Source organism: Dipodomys ordii, unplaced genomic scaffold, assembly GCF_000151885.1.
Source record: "Dipodomys ordii isolate 6190 unplaced genomic scaffold, Dord_2.0 Scaffold118, whole genome shotgun sequence".
NCBI classification, from domain to species: domain Eukaryota; kingdom Metazoa; phylum Chordata; class Mammalia; order Rodentia; family Heteromyidae; genus Dipodomys; species Dipodomys ordii.
Window position 1 is genome coordinate 3370768 of NW_012267334.1, and position 20339 is coordinate 3391106.

Genomic DNA, 20339 nt, shown 5'->3' on the forward strand with positions numbered 1-20339 from the left:
ACACCAGGAAGGAGCCTTGGCATTTTTATTAGTCGTGAAGGGTGTGATTGGGGTGTACTGGCTTGGTGACCCTCCCCGAAACCTCCCCAGGGAGGTTCTACTTCTGAGAGGAGGGTGCCACCTGCAGGTCCCTGGGGACCTCTGTCTCCCCTGAGGGGGGGCTGGGTTTCACCTGGGGTTTAACTTCATCCAGCCTCTGGAGCACGGTGGTTGCGTATGCGACCAGCTCCTGGAAGGAGGAAGCAAGTGTGCACTGGCAGCTTCGGGGTATGGGAATTGGGTGGGGTACCACCACGCAAAGGGCAGTGCGTACAGCTCTGGGAAAGTGACGCCTGCCCCGGGCACTGGAGACAGGATAGCAGGCAGGTGGGAAAACGGCGGCTGGAGCCCCTACCACCCACTCACCAGGCTGGAGGTGAAACGTTCCACCATCTCCTGGGCCAGGGCCCTGATGCCCCCGGACTCCAGCTCTGATACAATCTCCTCTGGAAGAGCAGAGAGCATCCTGAGGACCACAGCCGGTGGGGTGGGTGGCCTGCCAGTGCCACTTAGACTTGGCACTGCCCTAGGGTCCGGGTGGATGCTCGGTGGGCATGGAGTAGAAGTTGCAGGGGCGGGAGGAGGGAGGGACTCACTGTAAGAAGCAAGGTAGGCCAGCAGCATGCACAGGTTCTCCACCACCTCCGGGTCATCCTTGTAGAGCTGGTAGATGTCCCGCAGGAGCCAGAGCCCACTGCCTTCCACCTCCAGCACTGCCACCTGGAAGGCCACCAGCTCTGCCGGGGAGGCCAGGGAGCATGGTTACACGTGTGCCATTCCAACTTGGCCAAGTCTTTGCCTCTGCCCAGTGGGAGGGTGGGCGTGTTGGGCAGGGGCTCAGCTTTCTGAGGGGTTCTGAGGTGTGGGCCTTTCCCCAGACTGTGTATAGAGGTGCTGGGAGAGGCCCAGGGCTGGCTTTGCACACACCTTCACCTGTGCAACCATAGCCACAGCCCGTTAGGGGTGGGCACCCAGTTTGTCAGAAGGACTGGAGCCCCAGGTGCCAGGATACCTGGCCCCAGCCTTTGAGGAAGTGGGCACTTGATGTGATCTCTGTGCACAGTTACACCTGAGCTGCCCTGGGCCTTGCAGGGCCTTGTTCCCCATACCCAGGGGTAGCCGAAGCTTGGAGGGTGAGATGCCTCCAGTGTCACACGGGCAGGTGACAGGGCTGAGTCACCCTGGCTGGCTCCAGTTCCTGCTCCCTTTGGTCTCCCTTGCCCTCAGGGCCTCAGACTGGGGCCCAGTCCCTGAGACGTGGGGTCCAGGACTGAGACCCTGGGGTGGGGGGGAGTGGGGGGAGCTTGCTACCCAGGGAGAGAGGAAGCCCCACACAAGGCCCAGTCCACAGTTGGAAGGCTGACCAGGGCCTCTCCAGCTCTGTACTCCCATCTAGAGCTGGCCAGGAACGAGCTCTTCCCAGGGAGGACTGAGCAGGAGGGTGCTGGACAGCCCTGTAGATGGGCACAGAGCCAGAAGGTGGCCCCCAGCACCTAGGGTTAGTTGCCGCCCCCAGGAAGGCCGTGTGGCCCATACATTAGGATGAAGGGCTGGGCTTTGCCCCTGCTGTGCATTGCTGCTGACCATGTCCTGTCCCAGGCCCCAAGTGTTCTCTGCGAGGCTGGAGGACAGCCAGGCCTGGGGTACCCAGGAGGGCCTGGGGTGCTTAGCATGAGCTACTGAACAAGGGTCAGGTTTTGTGTTGCGGTCATTGTACACAAGACCACATATTGCCGCAAATGTGTGAGTGGATGGGGAAGATGGCCACTGGACAGCATTAAGCAGAACACTGAAGGGTGCCCATGGTGGTGCTTTGTGTACACATTTTGCTTTTCCTTTTATTCATTTATTTTTGTTTTGTTTTTGGGCTCCAGTTGTGGGGCCTGAACTCTGGGCCTGGGCACTGTCCCTCAGCTCTTCAGCTCAAGGCTAGCGCTCTACCACTTGAACCACAGTGCCACTTCTGGCTTTTTTCTTTTTGCTTATGTGGTGCTGGGGAATCGAACCCAGGGCCTGATGCATGCAAGGCAAGCGCTCTACCACCGAGCCACCTTCCCAGCCCATCATTTATTTTTTGGTGCCAGTGCTGGAACTGGAACTCAAGAGCCTGAGTGCTGTCCCTTAGCTATTTTGCTCCAGGCTGGCATTCTACTCTTGAACCACATCGCCACTTCTGGCTTTTTTTTTGCTGGTTAGTGGGAGCTAAGAGTCTCATAGACTTTCCTGTCTAGTCTGGCTTCAAACCATGATCCTCAGATCTCAGCCTCCTGAGCAGTCAAGAATACAGACTTGAGCCACTGGTGCCCGGCTTTCCTTTCGTGGCTTGTGGCAGCTGGCAGGAATGACTGCCGGGGACTCTCTGTGCAGCCTCTGGTGCAGTTCTGTCCCTCCCGGGGCTCACCTGACATCTTGGTGAGGCTGGCCAGGCCCCGGAAGGCATTGTTCACCAGCAGCACTCTGTCCTGGCACAGCCGGATGCTTTGCAGCAACAGCGTCACCACAGCCTCAAACTGCGACTCCTTGATGCAGCCTGCAGAGAGCAGGTGGGCCTCGGTGCCTGGGCTTGTGGGGCCAGCCTCCCTCCTCAGCCACGGCTGCTCACCGAGTAAGGACAGCAGCCAGAGCACCGCGCAGCCTGCCTCAGCCATCTCCCCATCCTCAGGGTGGGTGGCCAGTTGCTGGATGACCAGGGCAGGGATCTGGTCCAGTGGGCCTTTGTCCACAATGACGGCTGGATGTGGGGCAGGACAGGAGATACCCAGACCTTGAGCAGCAGCGTGTGCGGCTGCTCCCTCCTGCCGAGCCCAACAACAAACCGGGACGGACACGTGTCCTCAGAGAACAGAAGGTGGAGCTCCCCAAAGCCAGAAAGTCTATGGGGCAGGAATCCCCCAGAGAGGCTTGGGGACTGATATTTTGAGCATTGTTCAGTGTCTGGGGCTCTCTGGACTTTCCAGAATCTTCCTTTGGGTAAAACAGACTTCAGGCATTAGGGTGCCAGGTAGGACCTAGAAGAGGGTTGGCCTTGGCCGGGGGCTCCCATTCTCTGAATCAAATCCGAGGATGGGCATTCAGCTTTCTGGCTGACCTCCAGAGCCAGGTGCCAGCGCTGGACTTGCCTTGTCCCCCTCCCCTTCTGCACCTCGGGGGCTAGGGTTGCCCTGGTGTGTTTACGAGCTAGGACGTGGAGGCCGTGATGGGAGGCCCTCACCGTCCACGAGGAGGGACCAGAGTAGGCCCAGGGCACGGAGGCAGACATCCCTGTCCTTGGCGTAGCGGTTCAGGTGCTCCAGGAGCAGCTCAATCAGTCCCGCCTTCTGCATCTCCTCGGAGACAGCGCCTGAGGGCAGAAGACACCCCAGGCATTCCACCCTTCCCCCCACCTGCCCTCCCACGTGTTTCTGGAGCTGGCCCTGGAGGAGCTGCCCATCTCCTGACCCCACCCAGCATCCCTCAGCCGTTACCAAGCTGGGGGCAGTCGCTGTAGCTTCCCAGTGGGAAAGCAGATGTCCAGTGTGCCTGGCCGTTCCAGTTCATATCTGTTTCTAGAGTCCCTTTCATCCCCACGTGTGTTCAGTGATGGATGGGAAGTCTTTGGGGTGTGAAGGGAGCAGACTGGGACCCAGCCCTGCCCTCCTGGGACTTCTGGCATGTAGCCTTGAGCTCTCCGAGTCTGCTGCTTTCTGTGGGACATCGGTGCCCACTCGAGGGCAGGAGGAAAGGGCACTGCCCGCCTGGCCAGTAGCCTCCAAGCCCGCGGGCGCAGAGCGTGATGTCAATGTGTGCGAAGCCCATGGCTGTGCCTGCCATGTGCCTGGCACCTAGGCCCATCTGTGGAGGAACCGGTGGCTGTAAAAGCGGGTGTCACTGAGAGTGCAAAGGAAAGCACCCAACATCAGAGCAGAGCCGCTCACCACTTGAGTCCTCTTGGGGATAAGTTCCATGCCACCCCCCAGCCCTGGCATTCTGTACCCCTGGCTCTCCCGTGGGGTGGGCTGCGCACCCTGGCTGGAGATGATGGTGAGGATGCTGTGGCCCGTGGTGATGAGCTGCACGGAGTCGGGGTGGCTCCGCATGGTGCTCAGCAGGTAGACGATGATGGAGCTGTCCCACTGCGTCTTTGCTGCCTGTGCCTCATCACCTTGCATCAGTGCTGCTCAGATCGGGGAGGAACCTGAGCTGACCCCATACAGGGGAGGCTCAGGGGCAGGCAGACAGGGCACATGGGGCCCTCCTTGATGGGGAGTGGCACCTCCACTTTACTGCTGAGGAACCTCAGTCTGCCTCATCCCCCCAGCATGGAGCAGACCTGGGCACAGACAGGGCCTGGCCATGAAGGACAGAGGGCCCCAGCCTGGCCCTCCTGCGTCTTGGGCCCGTGCTGGCCTCCCGGAGCCTACTGGGTTTGTGCTGGCAGAACTCGGAAGTTCAGAGGACTTGCCTGTGTGCACACTGGCCTGGTACCAGCTAAGACGTTTAAATGGTATGCAGAAGTTCATCCTTTAGTAGGTAAGCTAGAAAGATAACTACTTAGCCGGGCACTGGTGGCTCACGCCTGTGATCCTAGCTACTCAGGAGGCTAAGATCTGAGGATTACAGTTCAAAGCCAGCCCAGACAGGAAAGTATGAGACTCTCATCTCCAGTTAACCAGCAGAAAACCAGAAGTGGTGCTATGGCTCAAAGTGGTAGAGCACTAGTCTTGATGAGCTCAGGGACAGCTCCCAGGCCCTGAGTTAAAGCCCCACAACTGACAAGAAAGCAACACAACTACTTTAGGTTTAAAATCAAAGGCAGTTTTACAGAGAGCTACAGGAGAACAGCTCGGCTACAGCTGCTCCTGGGTAGCAGGCTCAGTACTGCCCCCTCTGGTCCCCATGCTCCTCAGCTGCCCTCCCACCAGCTGGGGGCCCCTGAAGGTACAGTGCCTCGGTCTGGGGGTGTCTAGAGGACTCTGTCCTATCCAGGTCCTCACTGCGCAGCCGGGAAGCCGGGGCAGGGGACGGGGGGGGGGGGGGGAAGACACCTGGCCTGCACCTGGCAGCTGGGGATGGGCTTCTAGCAATCAGATTCCTGGAGAAACAATTGTCTCCCGTGGCTGGCCTGGCACCCACCTTGGCCCATGACATGCAGCAGTAGGGACCAGGTGCACAGCTGCAGCTCTAGGATCCTCTGGTGCTGCTTCATGATGGCAGTCACTGACATCACCATCTCCATGGGCCATGGCAGGCCTGGCAGGGCAGAGGCACAGTGAGGCACCGGGGAGTGGAGGGAGCCGCTGCTCCATGACCCAGAGGGGCCCCTGGGACACCAGAGGGGCAGGCAGCACAGTGAGGCACGGGCTGGGGGGAGAGGGGGGGAGGGAGCGTGGGGGGAAGCCACTCCATGACCCAGAGGGGACCTGAGCAGGAAAGCACAAAGGCAAAGCTGGCCAGTGCACACGTTCCAGTGCCACTGTCTCCCTTTTTTGAAAGATGGAGTCTATATTGTCTGAGCTGCCCTCAAATTCCAGGGCTCAAGAGAGCTTCTGCCTCAACTCCCCGCCACCCCAAGTTGGGTGCTGGGACTAGAGGCAAGTGCTGCTGTGCCTGGCTGTGGAGGCATATGCTTCCCGCAGCTCAGTGCCGTCGGCCTTCTCCTTATGGCCCTTACTTTATAGGTGGGAAAGCAGAAGGCCTGACACAATGAAAGCACTTGGCCTTGAACCACAGCCTGAGCCCAGCACCCACAGCAGTGGCTGCCTTGGCAGAGGCTATCTGTGGGCTGGGGTGAGAGGGGCTGAGGCTGGCTACTAGCTCCGTGTCAATCACATGGAACCCTTCTGGGGACGTAAACCGCCTTTAAGGGGTAGGAAGGGTGGCCAGGCCCAGAGTGCTGGGCTCCAGGGTCTGTCCTAGAAGCAGCCTGGACAGCGGGAGGGGGAGGGGGGAAGGCTTCTACCTAGCTCATCATCCGACATGGTCATTAGTTTCTTCATGGCCCTGAACTGGACTTCGGGGCTGCTGGAGAAGTTCTGCATGACCTCTGCAGCAACAGGGGGCATGGGGAAACTCGCTGAGGGCCGGGGCCACCAGGGCACCATCCCCATGCCTAGCTGCTGGCCTGCCGCCCCTCCTCAGACCAGCCCCATCGGGCCATGAGGCGGCGCTCTTATCCCCTGGGGCTGAGCAGCTTGTCGGTGATAGTGCCCATGTCTGGCGAGCCCCTCCCCCGGCCTCAGTGGGCTGCCTCTCATCCTGGCCCACGAGTTCAGGCTGAGTGAAGACAGCAGACCGTGGTACACCAGCCCACCACTGAGGTGGTGTGTGGGGTCAGCTCGTGGGTGAAGGCCGGGCTATGGAGATGAACTCTGCTGTGCGAACTGGCAGCCATGGAGGGTATCTGGGCAGGGCAGTTGCCAAGCAGCACGGGGCGTGCTGGGGGTGGGGGGCGTGAGGAGCCTGGAAGCCACCCCCCGCCCCCCGCTGGCCAGGCAGGAGGAGCAGATCCCCCAAGGACCAACCCTCCCAAAGGAAGCACCCTCAGCCTTCCCTGGGCCCCACTGTCACCTAAAATGCTGCCCAGGTTGCCTTGTAAGAGCATGTCAGTGACGGCCATGGGCACCACCTGCTGTTGCAGGGTCAGCATGACTCGGGGCGGCCTGGACGAGCTGTCCGTGAAGGTGATGTGTATGACCTGCCTAGCAGAGGGGGGGCGGGAGGGAGCGAGAGCGCACGTGGTGGCCTCCCCCAGGCCACTCCCCCCGCTGGGCTCAGGCTGCCCTCCATGGCTGACACTGGGCGCGGCCATCCTGGGATAGAATCTGCTTGGCAGGGTCTCTCATGGTGCCCTGTGTGGCCAGCACAAGCTTTTCCATCCACCCCCCGGCCAAAACCTTGCGGGGAGCCCCTCAGGGTGGTCTTGGGCCCTGTCCCTTCATATAAAAAGAGAAATTCAGACTGGATGTCTATGCTGCTATAAAGACTCATCTAAGCCAAGCGGGATTCACTCCTGGTTGGCTTTCCATGAACCCCTAAAAGTGTCATGGTTCCCTGGGGCTGTCTCCCGTGCTTGACGATGGGGGGGTGTGGCCCAGTGTTGAGAGGCCTGCATTCAGGGTCTCCGGCTGGGCAAGGCTGCATCCGTGCAACAGGATGTAGCGAGGATAGGGGCAAAAAAAAAGACCAGCAGCCATGTTTGCTAGGTGCAGACATTGTGAAAAATAAATTAATAGTTAAAATAAAAACCCGACCCTGCCAGGCACCAGTGGCTAACACTTGGAATGGGAGGATCACTGATCAAAGCCAGCCTGGACAGAAAAGTCCAAAAGACTCCAGTCCACTACCAAAAAGCCAGAAGTGGAGATCTGGCTAAAGTGGTAGAGTGCTAGCCTTGAGTGCAAAAGTTCTGAATTCAAGGCCCAGGACCAGCACACCAAACACAAAAACAAAAACCCTCCGGGCTCACCTTATAGAGATTCGATTGGACGGGCTGATCTGCAGCATAAGTGGCAGAAGGGAGCAGGAAGTCTCTGCACTGGGGACCTTCCGGTCCAAGATGTCTTTCAGAATGTCTTTCAGGTTACCTCCGGTCTGGAGGGACTTCCGCAGGTTCATGGCCTCTGTGGTCTACAAGGATGCAGGCCTCTGGTTTGTGTGTTTTCACAACTAAGTGAAAGCCATGCACGGAAGGGCGGAGGGGGGCTGGGGACCAGAAAGAGGACTAGAGGGGAGCTGGAGGCCACAGAAGACACAGGCTCAGAGAAGCATGTGGCCATCTCACCGGGCAGAGGTGGGCAGGGGGCCCCTAGTGCAGGTTGGGGTGGAGCCTGTCCTCCCTCTGGTCCTCCCTCCAAGCAGGAAGGCCCGGGCTCCCCTGAGGAAGGGAACGGCAAGGTGCTTCTCAGTTTAAATCTGGAGGCTCTGGGAAAGCGTGAGGGAGCTGGGGCCCAGACAGGTGCTTGTACTTTCTGGGGACCTGGGCCTAGGAATGGGGAATGGGGGCATCCATGCCTGTGTCTGGCACTGTCGCGTGCCCCCCCCAAAGGCTCAGCTTCCTACCTGCCTCCTGTCAGGTGACCATGACCCCCTGACAAGGACAGGAGAATGCATCTCACTCCAGCTTGGCCTGTGTGGCAATTAGCCCTGGGGTATTTAGGTCTAGTCTCCCAAGAGGCAGCCTCTGCCGCCCTCAGCTCCAGCCAGGGGCCTCGGGTTGGGTGGTTTCTAGCCATCAGAGGCAGAGCTGATGGCAGATGCCAAGGATCATGGCCCCTGCTGCCCTGTCCTCTTGCCAGAATGGACAGGGGCTGAGTGTGGGGCCGTGGGTGGGACTGGAGGCTGGGTGAGAGCGGGCCCCGCCCCCAGCACACAGCTCACATCTAGGAAGGAGCAGCAGATCAGATCGAGAATGATACAGCCCAGGGACCAGATGTCAGATTTCTGGCTGAAGGAGAAGTTGAGGGCTTCGGGGGCCATCCACGACTTCTGACAGGGGTCTGCGGGCAGGAGAAAGGCAGAGAATGCTGGGTCCCAGGCTCCCTAAAGGTGGAGGCAGGACAGAGCCCTCCTAGACGAGAACTGCACCCTTTTTAGTGACCCCATGAAACTGTATGAACTGCCAGCCCTTCTTGGGAGAGGCAAGAAATGCTAGCTGAGGGCAGTAGGAGCCATGGCTCAACTAGACCTCTGCCTCAGCTGAGCAGGGAGACCATCGGCCTGGCATGCTGGCTGGGGTGTGCGGAAAGAGCCATGTACCAAGAAGACTGAAGGGTGCACCTCCGCCAACAGCTCGCCCCTCTAAGTGTCAGGACCGGGGTGAGGTTCTGGTTGCGCTGCCCTATTTCCAAATGTGTACTCTAGAGGAGCTGAAAGACTGGGGTCCTAGCTCAGCTCTGCCAGTCTCTGCTTGTCCTTAGGCAACCCTCCCTCTTTGGCCTCCACTTGGCTTTGAGGCTCCATTCCCCTGGCCAAACGGCAACGGGCTGCATGCCAAGATACTCCAGCCATTTCCACCTCCAACAACCCACCTGGTATCCACCCGCCCACCGGTCCATTCAGCTGTCCCCCCACCCCTGTATCTATTCATCCACCTCCATCCATTCACTCATCTATCCAACCACCCACCCCTTCTCATCCATTTATCCATCCTTACATTCATTCACCCACCTATCCATTCACCCATTTATCCAACCACCCACTCACTCATCTGTTCACCTCTCCATTTATCCATCTATCCAACCACCTACCCACTTAACCATCCATTTATCCATTCATCCTTACATCCATCCATCCACCTATCCATTCGTTTATCTACTTATCTATCCATCCATCCATTCACTCACCCATCCATCCACCCACCCATCCATCCAACCATCCTCTGTATAACAAAGAAAAAGTGCCACTAACCACTGCCACCTTGGGACTGAAATTCTCTACTTCATTTTCTCTGTCCACCTGGGTGGGTGTCTGTTAAGCCTTGAAGCTGCTTCCTTTACTCTGCCATCTTTTCAAAGGAAGAGAACTCATCTCCCTTCTGCTGCCCTGACTCATCCCCTAGGCTACTTCAGGATTCCAGTCACACCCACGCCCATGTCTGTACCCCACAGACCACCCCTGCCCCTCCACACTGTTTCCTTCCTCCTGGGTCTTCCCTTGCATACATAAGCACTAACAGGGGCTGGGAATGTGGCTTAATGGCAGAGTACTTGCATAGCATGCATGAAGCTCTGGGTACCACATACACAAAAAAAGACTGAAGTGGTACTGTGGCTCAAATGGTAGAGTGTTAGCCTTGAGCAAAAGAAGCTCAGGGACAGTGTCCAGGCCCTGAGTTCAAGTCCCTAGGACTGCCAAAACAACAACAACAAACAAAAAACAAAGCACTAGCATTTTCAGGGGTACCCCAGACCTTGCTTTGTTCCTGGGGTGCTTTCTCTCCAATCTGTTATTTCGGAGTCTGCATTTACGACCACAGGGGCCATATCTGCTCAGCTCCAGCCCCAGCCAGGGCACCTCTTTGGGACTTGAGGCAGGTCTGTGGGGACCTTCTGATCGAAAAGCCCGGCACCCAGAGTGGCCCTGCCCCGTGGACCTGCGAGCTGCCCTCCCCGGGGGCTCATCACCCCTCCTCTCGGCCACCTTCCTCCGCACGAATGTTCCACTTGGCCTCGTGGGTCATCAGCGTGTGGGAGCTGAGGTCCTCAAGTTTGCACTGGGTGTTGCCTATGATGATGATGTTGGAGGGTTTGAGGTTCCTGTGGCCAAAAGGTGGGACCCTGAGGATCTCAGAGCTGCCAGGCAGACCAGCACAGGCCCTAAACCTCACTCCCCTCCTGGCCTAGTTCTGGCCCTCCTCTCTCCTCAGAAAAATGCTCCTGTTGCCAGGCGCTGGTAGCTCATGCCTGTAATCCTAGCTACTCAGGAGGCTGAGATCTGAGGATTGTGGTTCAAAGCCAGCCTGGGCAGGAAAGTCCTTGAGACTCTTTATCTCCAATTAATCACCAGAAAACCAGAAGTGGTGCTGTGGCCCAAGTGGTAGAGCCTTGAGCTGAAGAGCTGAGGGACAGTGCCCAGGCCCAGAGTTCAAGCCCCACAACTGACACACAAAAAAAGAAGAGAGAGAGAAATAAAGGGGAAGGAAAGGAAGGAGGGAAGGAGGAAGAGAGGGAGAGAAAAGGGAAGGATGGAAGAAGGAAGGATGGACAGACATTAAACGACGTCAGTGTCTGGATGCCAGAATGGAAGCCATTTCCCAGCTCCTCCTCTGGTGCCAGAAGCTGGGAGCTGGCAGGCCAAAGGCTGGCCTGGGGTATGGCACCCATGCTGGCCTGTCCCGTCCCCAAGCCAGGCCACTGCAGGTGGCCTCACCTCTCCTCCCTTATCTCCACCTCCCTTGCACTTTAGAACCACCGGGCACTTGTCTGCACATTCACAAAGCGGTGCACCTTACCACCAGTCAGCCAGGCTTCTCTTAGCCTGGGACGGGGAGGGGAGGGGGAGTGGCCCATCCTGAGGAGGGTGGGGGGAGGGACCGGATCATGCCCCACCCCCAGGCCCACACCTGAGTGGGAGGAGGCCCTGCCCATCACCTGTGAATGATGCCCAGCTGGTGCAGGTAATCCAGAGCGTCCATGGCCTGGCCAAGAATGTCCTGCATCCACTGAGGGAGAAAGGGAGATGCCAGCTTGGGAAGGGCCCTGAGAGCCCCCCAGCGAGGCACCCCCCAGCTACTGCCAGGAGTCAGGGAGGTAGGTGTGGGAGGGGAAGAGGGGGTAGGCCCTGGGGCTTCCTCCCATAATGCAGCTAAGGTAGCCCTGCCTCATTCTCTAGGTCCTGGGGACATCTATGCTTCCCCAAGGGCTCTGCCCATGAGAGATGGTCTGAAAACCTCTCCAGAGCTTTCCTCTGAGGCCCAGGTCATGAAAGGACTTTTGTCCCCACTGACACTCCCTTTGGGGGAAGATGGGGCCTGGCCCACTCAACAGAGCAATGCTTAGGGAAAAGTGGACAGAACTCTTTTGGGGAGATACCTAGAGCCAAGGGTGAGAGTCAAGAACAAAGCTTCTACAAGAAAGCAGGAGAGCACCCTGAGCCAGGGTGGAGAGGCCGGAACGGCACTGGCAACTCTGTTATGACAAAGACCTTTGCCCTGATCCCAGTAGCTCACACCTTTCAGCCTAGCTACTGGGGAAGCGGAGATCAGGGAAGATCCGGGTTTGAGGGCAGAAGAGTTTGCAAGAGCACTTTCTCAACCACAGCTGGGTGCGGTGGCCTGTGCTTCTCATCCTAGCCACACAGGAGACGGAGATGAGGAGGACTGCAGCTCAGGGCAGCATGGGCAGAAAAGTCCACATAAGCTGGATGTGAACCTGTGGTCTCTGCCACAATGGGAAGCCTGAACTAGGTGGATCACAGTCTAGGTATGTGTCCAGGAAGGAAGGGAGACGCTATCTCAAAATTAACCAGTGCAAAAAAGAGCAGGAGGCATGGTTCAGCAGCAAAGTACCAGATTAGTAAATCTGGTTCTGACTTCAAACTCCAGGACTGTCAGGAAAAAATGAAAAGAAAAAAGGAATTAGAAAGCCTCAGGCTAGGCTGGGCACTGGTGGCTCACACCTGTCATCCTAGCTACTCAGGAGGCTGAGATCTGAGGATAGCGGTTCAAAGCCAGCCTGAGCAGGAAAGTCCATGCGACTTGTTTCCAATTACCCACAAGAAAACCAAAAGCAGAGCTGTAGCTCAAGGTAGTAGAGCATTAGCCTGGAGTGCAAAAGCTCACGGACAATGCCTAGGCCCTGAGTTCAAGCCCCATGACTGGGGGGAAAATAGCCCGAGGTGGGATGGAGGTACCTGGATAATCATATAATATCTGGACAACATATAATGAAATCTTACTAATAAAAGAGAGAAGAAACTCAAGTGTGTGAATGGACAAATGACTGGATCAAGCACAAAAGAAGAAATCCAAATTGCTAAATGTGCCACCCTGGTGACTCACAGTGTGCAAATTAAAGCCCTTATAGAGTACCACTATCTAGCAGGGTGCTGGGGTGCAAGCCTATAATCCTAGCTACTCAGCAGGTTGTGATCCGATGAACACAATTCAAAGCCAGCTCAGGCAGGAATGTCCATGAGACTCTTATCTCCATTGAACCAGCAAAAAGTGGAGCTATGGCTCAAGTGGTAGAGAGCTAGCCTTAAAAGAGCTCAGGGATAGCAACCAGGCCCCAAGTTCAAGCCCTAGTACCAGCACACACACACACGTGCGCGCACACACACACACACACTCTCTCTCTCTCTTTCTCCCTCCCTCCCTCCCTCCCTCCCCTGAATAGCTACCACGAAAAAGACACACAATGACAATGAAGTTCTGTTCAGGCCATCACGTGGAAGGGGGACCCTCACTGCTCACTAGGAAAGCAAACACTGGAAACATCCGGAACACCTACTGAGGGTACACCCCACACACCCGGTAACTTCACTCCCAAGGAGTGGATCTGAGGAAAACTGCACCCCAGCAGTGCTCCTCACAGGCTCCTGGACAGCCAAAGGCTCAGACCAGCAGGACCAGCCCGTGCTTGCGATGCCTCAGACCAGCAGAGGCTTGCTGCATCCCATGAGGGGTGCACCCAGAAGCGCAGGGTGGAACAGACAACATGCATGCGGATACCAGAGATGAGCCACCCACCCAGTGCACGGGATGGACTTCACGAGGCACCATACAATCTCTGGAGGCAGATGCCGGGTTGGGGCCACGGGCTGGGAACCTTCTGGAGTCTTAGGAGTCTTTCTTGCTCTTTGTGGAGATTAGGGGAGTGCATGAGCATCTGCAATGCATCAAGGGACATGCCTCGGCCCACATATGTAAGAAAAATCTAGGGCCTGAGCATGATGGTGCCCACCTGTAATCCTAGCTCCTCAGTGCTAGCAGCCAGGATGCTCATGGTGGAAACGTTAGTTTTCATTGAGACCCCATCTCAATTAAAAAAAAAAAAGCTGGGTGTGGTGGTTCCTGCGATCCCAGTTACATAGGAAACATAAATAGGAGGACTGAGATCTGATACCAGTCTCTGCAGAAACATAAGATCTTTTTGAAAAGATAAGTAAAGCCCCCCAAAAGTACAGGGGCCTGGCTCTGGTGGTGAAGTGCCTGCTTAGCAAACCTGCAGTCCTGAGTTCCAACACCAGTACTCCTAAATAGGAAGGAAAGAAGGCAGGGAAGAAAAGAAAAAAGGAAAAGGTAGAAATTAAAGGAAGACAAGGAAGGAAGAAAAGCTGAACCAGGCCCAGTGGGGTGTGCCAGGCCCCTGCCCTCTGCGCCCCACCGCGGGGCCTGTGGGGTCTCGGGTCTCCATGTTCCCCAGGCTTGCTGACTCAGAGGCTTCTTACCCCGGCGTCTATGGCCGCCCTTTTCTTCCTCTTATTCTCAATGACATCCAGCAGGGTTTCCTTGCTGTATTCCATTACCATGCAGAGGAACAGAGAGGAGATCTGCCGGGACACGAGGACCCTGAGCCGGTCTGGGTGCCCTATAGGCCAGGCGTCCTCTGATTGCTGCTGTGGGGACGCTGCTGGCGGGGTCTCCTGTCTCTTCCTGAGGGTCCCCGTCTCTCCCTGTGGGGCCCCGCTGGGCTCTGGCTATGTTCAGCATCCTAGACTTTGCCAAAAGCTCCAGTTGCCTCTGACCGCTGCATGTGGGGGGCCCTCCTACGGACCCACCCTCTCCCCTTTTGGAGTAACTGCTCCTTCAGGGCTCAGGGGAGTACTTTTCCCCAGGAGCCAGTCCTGCCTTGGGCCAGCAGGGGATAGCTCTGCTCCTCCTAAGAGCAACACGGTGTGTCTCAGGAGATACTTTGGGTGCATGCATGGAATGAGGGCTCCCCACAGACTTCCTCAGAACCCAGATGTGGGGGAGCACGTGTGTAAGGGGTTTCCAGCCTAGGCAGGGACACAGGCTGATGTGGAGATGTGGTCCAGCCACTGGGACTCCCATCCCTCTTGGCCTCAGCTTCCCCCTCTCCCTTCCCTCCTCCACTTCAGTCCTCTCTGAGGGAGCAGGAGCACTCCTGCCCCAAAGCCAGGGCAGCCCTGAAGCCGCACACACAGACTACTGGAGTCAGGGCACCTACTTATGCCTCCTAGCCTGAAAACCTGGGGGATCAGTTGCTGGTTCTGGGGTTTGAACTCAGGGCCCAGACACTGTCCCTGAGCTTTTTCACTCTACCACTTGAGCCACAACTCCACTTCCAGGTTTTGGGGTGGTTAACTGGAGATAAGAATCCCATGGCCTTCCCTGCCAGGACTGGCTTCAAGCCATGAGTCTCAGCTCTTGGGCGTGAGCCATGAGTGCAGGGCTGCAGGGCCATTCGGACCCACCTTTCTGTTCCACATGATGAAGAGCTCCTGGTACACGGAGATGTGGGCATGCTGGAGCTTCAGCAGAGGCATCAGCTGCAGAGACCAGAGCAGAGGGGCAGGGGTGAGGGGAGCCAGTGTTTAACTGGTGGAGCTCTTTGTCATAGATCCCAACAAAAATGTCAGCTGCCGGATCTGGGCAGGCAGCGGGTGGGTACAGAGTCTGTACTGTTGGTGCATGGAAGCTAGAGGCTCATCTCTAGCATATTCTGGCATGCTGTGTGACTGAGACAGACTCCTCAACCTCTCTGAGCCTCACTTGCTTGTGTGAAAACAAGGTGGGCTGGAGGTATGCACTTTCCTAGCATGTGTAAGACCTGGACTTGATTGTAGCATTGCAAAACAAAAACAAACAAAAAGACAAATGGTGGAGGCTGTGGACTCTGCCCCTGGTGAGCCAGTGCAGGTACAGGGCAGACATGGAGGAGGTGAAGGAAGGGCTGGGCCTCAGAAGGTGTGCGGCCCAGGGCAGGTTATCCAACCAAGAACTTCTGCAGCCTCTTCTCCCAGGGAAAGGACTTGGGCAAGAACCCCAGGCGTCTGACCACAATGGCCACTCTGGAGCCTTGAGCCCGATGGCGCTGGCAGAGCTGCGTGCCTGGGGATGTGGAAGGGAGCAGGACCGTGGCAGTGCGGAAGGGGAATTCCACGTGCCCCACATGCCCCGGCCAATCATCACCCTCCAGCTATGCTGCAGACCTGGGAGGTGATGGTTGGCAAAGAGCAAGGCAGGCCATTCCAGCAGGACCGTTCCAAGGAGGAGACACAACTCACCTCGGAGAAGACCCAGAGACAGAGCATTGCTCAGAGGCTCTGTGTATTAAACTGGCCACTGTCATTACTGTCTACAAATCAGGAGGACACTAGTGGTCAGTTATGAGGGGCAGAATTAAGGATAATTTACCCATTTACTGTTCCCTTCTTTTTCTCCCCCCTCCCCCCACCATCTCTTGCTCTTTTCAGTGTTGGGGATAGAATCAAAAGCCTTACACATGTTAGGCAAGCCAGTGTTCCAACACTGAGCTACATGTGCAGCCCTGAAGAAAAAAGATTTTATTTATTATTTATTTATTTTGGCCATGGGGCCTTGAATTCGGAGCCTGAGCACTGTCCCTGAGCTTTTGCACGCAAAGCTACCATTTTGAGCCACAGCACCACTTCTGGTTGTTTTATTTATTTTTTCTTTTTTGATTGGTTGTGTGGCCTGAACTCTGGGCCTGGGCACTGTCCCTCAGCTCTTCCGCTCAAGGCTAGTGCTCTACCACTTGAGCCACAGTGACACTTCTGGCTTTTTCTGCTTATGTGGTGCTGAGGAATCGAACCCAGGGCTTTATGCATGCAAGGCAAGCACTCTACCACTGAGTCACTTCCCTAGCCCCCACTTTTGGTTTTAACTAATGGTGGTTCATTGGAGATAAGAGTCTCACAGGCTTTCCTGCCCGGGCTGGCTTCAAATGGTGACCCTTAGATCTCAGCCTCCTGAGTAGCTAGAATTTTAAGTGTGAGCCACCAGTGCCCAGCCAAATACAAAAAATTTAAAACATAGTTATTGATAAATTAGCCTATGGACTGAGCCACCAGATACCTTTCAACTTCTCTAGGAGCAAGGGTCCTACGTGGCAGCGCTTGGGTAGCATCTAGGAGCAGGCATTTGGACATGGGCTCCCTTAGTAGCCTGTGCAAGAGCACACCGTGACCCTCCAGGCTTCCCTTCAGCTGGCACTCAACAAGGCACAGACCAGTTTCCCAGTCTGAATCCTATTCCTCTAGAGAGGAAGCCAGCCAGACAGTTACCTCCTCCAGAGCCTCGTTGGCATGATGCTCATCGATGCATTCCACCTGCAGGGGTACAAGAGGACCAGATCAGTAACTGTTCAGTGAACCTCCATCATAATCACCAACACTACCATCACCATTGTTACCACCACTATCACCACTATCATCATCACTACCACCATTACCACTGTCACCACCATCACCACCATCACCACCCATCACTACCACCATTACCACTGTCACCACTACCACCACCACCACCCACCACCACCACCACCACCACCATCACTACCACCATTACCACTGTCACCACTACTACCACCACCCATCACCATCACTACCACCATTACCACTGTCACCACTACCACCACCACCACCACCACCATCACCACCACCATTATCACTGCACCAACATTACTATTACTACCACCACTACCACCACCACCGCCACCGCCACCACCACCACCACCACCATTACCACTGTCACCACTACTACCACCACCCATCACCACCACCATCACTACCACCACCACCACCACCACCACCACCATTACCACCTCTATCACCAGTACCAACCCCCACCACTATCACCATCATCATCACCACTACCACTACCACCACCATCACCCACTATTACCACCATCATCACCATCACCACTACCCCCACCACTACCCACAATTACCCCCATCGTCATCATAACTATTACCAAGTCTGTGAATACAAATCAGTCAAATATACTGAGAGCCTACAAAATACTCAGAAATCCCATTCTAGGGATTTTTCCTAAGGAAATCATGGATGTTCAGTTAAAAAACAAAAACACGGGGCTGGGAAGGTGGCTCAGTGGTAGAGTGCTTGCCTTGCATGCATGAGGCCCTGGATTTGATTCCTCAGCACCACATAAGCAAAAAAGAAAAAAAGCTGGAAGTGGCGCTGTGGCTCAAGTGGTAGAGTGCTAGCCTTGAGCTGAAGAGCTGAGGGACAGCACCCAGACCCAGAGTTCATGCCCCATGACCGGACCCCCCCAAAAAAACAAAAACAAAAACACTAGGATGTTTATCAGTTTTTGTTTGAACACAAAACTGAAAATAAGCACTCATCCTACACAAGGAGATGAGTATGGCCAGGTCTAGCTCCTGGTGCAAAATGGGGTGGAAGGCTAGACAGGCACTAGGCTAGGAGAAAGGTATGGTAGTGACTTGAGACAATCTGCAAAACGTTGGGGGGGGGCGGAATTAACAACTTCAATATCTTTCTTGTGAAAACCAGTTCATTAATGCTTAGGAAAAGATGGTTGCATATTTCTAATCCTAGTTATTTGGCAGGCTGAGATTTGAGTATTGTAATTCAAAGTCTGTTGGGCCCCCACTGGTGGCTCATGCCTAGCTACTTAGGAGGCTGAGATTTGAGGATCACAGTTCAAAGCCAGCCCGGGCAGAAGAGTCCATGAGATTCTGATCTCCAATAAATCACCAGAAAACTGGAAATGGCGCTGTGGCTCAAGTGGTAGAGCACTTGCCTTGAGCTGAAGAGCTGAGGGACAGCGCCTAGGCCCAGAGTTCAAAAAAAAAAAAAAAAAAGCCAGCTGAGGCAGAAAAGCCCATGAGATTCTTATCTCCAGGGGGAAAAAAAAAGCTGAAAACCGAGATGTAGCTCAAATGATAGTCTCAGCCTTGAGCAAAAAAGCCAAGCAAGAGCAAGAAGCCCTGAGTTCAAGTCCCGGTGCTGGCACATGCTTAGTGTTGTGGTTGGTGGAATAAAGATGAGGACTGATTCTCCATCAAGACAAGGTGCAGGAAGCCTGAGGAGTGGAGGCCATGCCTCAGATCTGTTGGAGCGAGGTTAGTCCTCTGCCTGCTGGCCAAGAGAAAGGCCAAAAAGCCTTTCTCTAACTTAGGGAGTATGAGCGTGAGCTTGGAGAGCAGCTGCTGCAGACAGAGCCACATCCCCAGTCACAGAGCTTCACCCCTCACCTGTTTTATCAAGAGCTTCTCCTTAGTTTCTATTTCCTCCACAACCAGATTCACTCCCAAGGCTCCAGGATTCAATTGATCCAAAATCTACCAACAAACAGTAAGATGTTCTCAGGAAATGCTGCACACTGCTCTGTGCTCCCCCCCATTAAGTCCAGCTCCCATGCCGGTTGCCCCAACTTCCCCCGAGGGGCTGGCAGGGTCTGCCCCATGGTACAGGAGAGGAAATGGCAAGAAGGTTCCCCAAAGGGGAACCCAATGCTATCTCCCCAGGCCAGTTCTCAGACTCTCTACATCTTTCTAACCCCTGAGGACCATCAGACATATATGATGTGCCCTTGGGCACAGGGGTCTCAACTTCCAGCATTTACCTCCAAGTGACTACCCTAGGGAGAAAGCAACCAATGATCAAAGCCATAACCACCCCAGTGCCCAGCCTTACACCAAGCACCGGGCAGCCTCCCTAGGGGGTCGACCTGGTGTTACCTCCGTGTTTATAGTGGAGGAAACTGGGGCACAGGAAGCAAAGTCCGGGCCTAAAGCTATGACATTAATAAGTGTAGTGGCCTGGATCTGATTCGCACCCCAGGGTCTGAGTCCAGAGGCTGTGATCTGAACCAACCCCACCGAGCCAGAACTCAGCAGAGGGGTGGCCGGCGGGGGACAGGCCACTCACTGGTCAGCACAGGCCAAGGCAGAGGGCTGTGTGTGGGATGGAACCCTGACTCAGGAGCACCCTGGGGTGCAGACCCACGCGGGTGTCACCTGGCCCTTGTGGACGGCCTCGCCTCTGCTGGGAGGGCAGAACCAGACAGGAACGCTGAGGCCTGGGCTTGGGGCAGCAAGTTGAGGCTAGGAGTTACAGCCCGGTCAGCAGCGTTTCAGCCTGCCCCGGCCACTCCTCACCCCTGTCTCCCCTCACCGGGGAGTTTTACAGCCAGGGACTCGAGGCCCGGCCGTGGGGAAGGAGCGAGGGGCTGTCCTCCTCCCTGGCCGGGCAGCTGCGGCTCCCCACACCGACAAGATGGAGGCCGGCCCTGGCCGGGGCGCGGTCCCCGCCCGCGGGCTCACCGAGGACCCTCCGCCCGGGCAGCCCCGGCCTCCCAGCCAGAGGCCAGCTCGGCACCTGATACTTGTCCATAGTCTCCGGACTGACACCAGCGCCCTCGCCGTCCGCTCGGCGCGGCTCGTCCGCCCCTCGAGCGCGGGTGAGCATGCGCAGTCGTGACCACGCCGGGGACCCCGCCCCTCACCGCGGCCGCCCGAGGCGACCCTCAGCCCGACGTGCTCCCTCCCCCCCCCACCCCGGCGTGCGCCCGCAGGATGGCCCACAGCACCACGCCCCTGGACGGGCAGCGGCGGGCCGGGCTGGAGAGCGCACCTGGGACCCGCGGGCGAGGGGCGCGGCCTTGCAGGTGGGGGCGGGGCAGCGAGGGCCATGGGAGGGACCCGGCTCGTGGAGGGCGGGGCGACCGAGGAAAATAGGCGGGGCACGAGCCAGGTGGGCGGGGCGGAGACGATCAACGGGTGGGGCCTCGAGGGCGAAGGCGCGTGGTGGGCGGTGCCTCAGCGCGATGGGCGGTGCCTCGTGGTGACGGAGGCTGTGGCTGGCCGGCCGGGCCCAGAGGGCGGGGCCCGGAGAGCGCTGCGCGGGGCTT

General features: G+C 56.7%; 1 protein-coding gene across 3 annotated transcripts; it reads right to left on the reverse strand.

Moving 5' to 3' along the window:
- Window positions 1–11: 11 nt before the first annotated feature.
- On the reverse strand, window positions 12–19873 carry Stkld1 (serine/threonine kinase-like domain containing 1). 3 transcript variants are annotated; one of them, XM_013029461.1, is made up of 19 exons: window positions 19808–19873; window positions 18682–18768; window positions 16726–16770; window positions 14893–14967; window positions 13906–14007; window positions 11106–11176; window positions 10156–10271; window positions 8395–8513; window positions 7484–7644; window positions 6586–6716; window positions 5978–6061; window positions 5152–5268; window positions 4043–4192; window positions 3251–3379; window positions 2642–2770; window positions 2441–2569; window positions 636–776; window positions 406–485; window positions 12–229 (listed from the first exon to the last, which is right to left on the reverse strand). In XM_013029461.1, exons 1-19 carry the CDS (start codon window positions 19820–19822, stop codon window positions 98–100), a joined length of 2013 nt encoding a protein of 670 aa, XP_012884915.1. In that variant the 5' UTR covers window positions 19823–19873; the 3' UTR covers window positions 12–97. The 3 variants fall into 3 exon arrangements, with proteins under 3 accessions (XP_012884915.1, XP_012884916.1, XP_012884917.1); XM_013029462.1 differs by lacking the exon at window positions 5978–6061; XM_013029463.1 differs by lacking the exon at window positions 18682–18768 and having other exon boundaries at window positions 19808–19867.
- Window positions 19874–20339: the final 466 nt, after the last annotated feature.

Excerpts from the sequence above, each read along its gene's own strand:
- Stkld1 (XM_013029461.1), bottom strand. Across the intron at positions 10,272-11,105 it reads CAGCTGGGCATCATTCACAG|GAACCTCAAACCCTCCAACA; the intron begins GTGATGGGCAGG and ends TTTTGGCCACAG. Across the intron at positions 5,269-5,977 it reads CATGTCGGATGATGAGCTAG|GCCTGCCATGGCCCATGGAG; the intron begins GTAGAAGCCTTC and ends CTGCCCTGCCAG.